This window comes from Amphimedon queenslandica, unplaced genomic scaffold, assembly GCF_000090795.2.
Source record: "Amphimedon queenslandica unplaced genomic scaffold, v1.1 AMPQUscaffold_10829, whole genome shotgun sequence".
Taxonomy (NCBI): Eukaryota; Metazoa; Porifera; class Demospongiae; order Haplosclerida; family Niphatidae; genus Amphimedon; species Amphimedon queenslandica.
The window spans coordinates 1-1,861 of NW_003548923.1; the positions used below are offsets into that span (position 1 = coordinate 1).

The 1,861-nt window shown below is 34.6% G+C and overlaps 1 protein-coding gene across 1 annotated transcript in view; it reads right to left on the reverse strand.

Annotated features, from left to right (window-relative positions):
• Positions 1 to 163: 163 nt before the first annotated feature.
• Positions 164 to 1,861, reverse strand: part of LOC100638191 (ATP-binding cassette sub-family D member 3-like) — a 3,218-nt gene continuing 1,520 nt past the window's right edge. The window contains exons 6-10 of the mRNA XM_020005831.1: positions 1,564 to 1,751; positions 1,300 to 1,389; positions 1,185 to 1,254; positions 446 to 515; positions 164 to 279 (exon numbers count right to left, since the gene is read on the reverse strand). Coding sequence (XP_019861390.1) covers positions 164 to 279; positions 446 to 515; positions 1,185 to 1,254; positions 1,300 to 1,389; positions 1,564 to 1,751 — 534 coding nt within the window. The remainder of the gene's footprint in view (positions 280 to 445; positions 516 to 1,184; positions 1,255 to 1,299; positions 1,390 to 1,563; positions 1,752 to 1,861) is intronic.

The window sequence follows — 1,861 nt, forward strand, 5'->3', positions numbered from 1 at the left end:
AGTATGAGAGACTAAATTCCTTTAGAACTTTTAGTCTCTCATACACATACATGTGTTTAGCCTAGGTGTCTTAAAATCTCCCATTTTTAGTTAGAGTGGTCTCTATCAATGTACTAACATACATGTAAGTATACATGTACATGTACATAATGTCACATGATAGTCACATGATCCTCCCTACCAGCATTATCTGGTGATGAGTGCTACTCAAGTGTCTCGGGTGAGAGAGATTGAGGAAAGGACGACTGACAACCATGTAACCAACAACAGTAGCAAAATCTACAAGAAATGAGCAAGGAATTTACAGAGATATACAAAATTTTATAGAGATAAACAAAATTTTACAGAGGTATACAAAATTTTATAGAGATATACAAAAATATACTGAGATTAATTGAAGTGAGATATGAAAAGTTTTACTGAAAATATACAGAGTTATACTGACATTTAGCAGTGAGATTGTCGATGAAACCCATAGCAAACCGAAAGTGAATGACACTACGAAGATGCTTCACCTAAAAAAAGATAAAAATATTAATTAAAAGATTAAAATATTACATTAGTTTAGATCAAAATCTTAAAATTTTGATCGGAATAAGTTCTAAAATTTCTAAATCACATAAGAACATGTATACATCTGAAATTATAAAAAATGGAGAATTCTCTCCTTTTCAATTTATAAAAATTCGTAAAAAATCCAATTTTGATCGGAATCAGCTCAAACTTTCTACACAACATAAGAACATGTATATGTATCAGGAAATATCATTAAAATGGAGAATTCTCTCTTAGTCATTTTTGACAAAATTTGGCTGGTGACCATGTACTATAGTACAGGGACTTTGACACGATTTTGGAGCAACTTTAAAAATTCGTAAAAAATCCAACTTTGATTAAAATCAGCTCAAACTTTCTACACAACATAAGAACATGTATATACATCAGGGAACATCATAAAAATGGAGAATGCTCTACTTTTGAATTTTGGCAAAATTAGGCCTGAGACCATGTACTACAATACAGGGACTTTGACCCGATTTTGGAGCAACTTTAAAAATTCATAAAAAAATCCAATTTCGATCAGAATCAGCTCAAACTTTCTACACAACATAAGTACATGTATATACATCAAATAAAATCTCCCAGTAACTTTATATCCTCAATAGTAACATACAGTTACTTACCAAATGTTTAAATGTTTCCTCAATAGTCAATCTCTCCCTGTTATTCCCTTGATAAAACGATATCTCCTCGCTATAAGGTCACATGACAGTCACATGATACATGTACATGTAGTACCTGTTTGTGATGACACGTGAGTTGACGTAACGTAGAGTTCCCTCCAACTGCTGCTCCTTGACTGTCATTCTACCAACAGGGGCTCTCAACCTATAGTATACAAATAATATACCAATAATATACTAATTAATATACTAACAAATAATACAAATGACTGTCAATAATAATGCACGTCCAATTATAATACGAAATAACGTACAAATACTAATAATACACCAAAAATTTACTAATAATGCACTAATAGTATACTAATAATATACTGACCTTGTTAAGAAGAGACCAGCGAATGCGAGATACAGTAACATGACGAGAGGTCCTTGTGCTCCTATGCTGCTGGACAACTGATAGAAATAAAGGCATATGTCTAGTATTGGTTTGCTAATGTTGGAATATAACTCCGTCACTGTAGAACAGAACTTCTCAACATCCTGAGAGGGAGAGAGAGAGGGAGAGGGAGGGAGAGAGAGGGAGGGAGGGGGAGAGAGAGAGAGAGGGAGGGAAGGAGAGAGGGAGGAGGAGAGAGAGGAGGGGAGAGGGAGGGGGAGAGAGAGAGGGGGGAGAG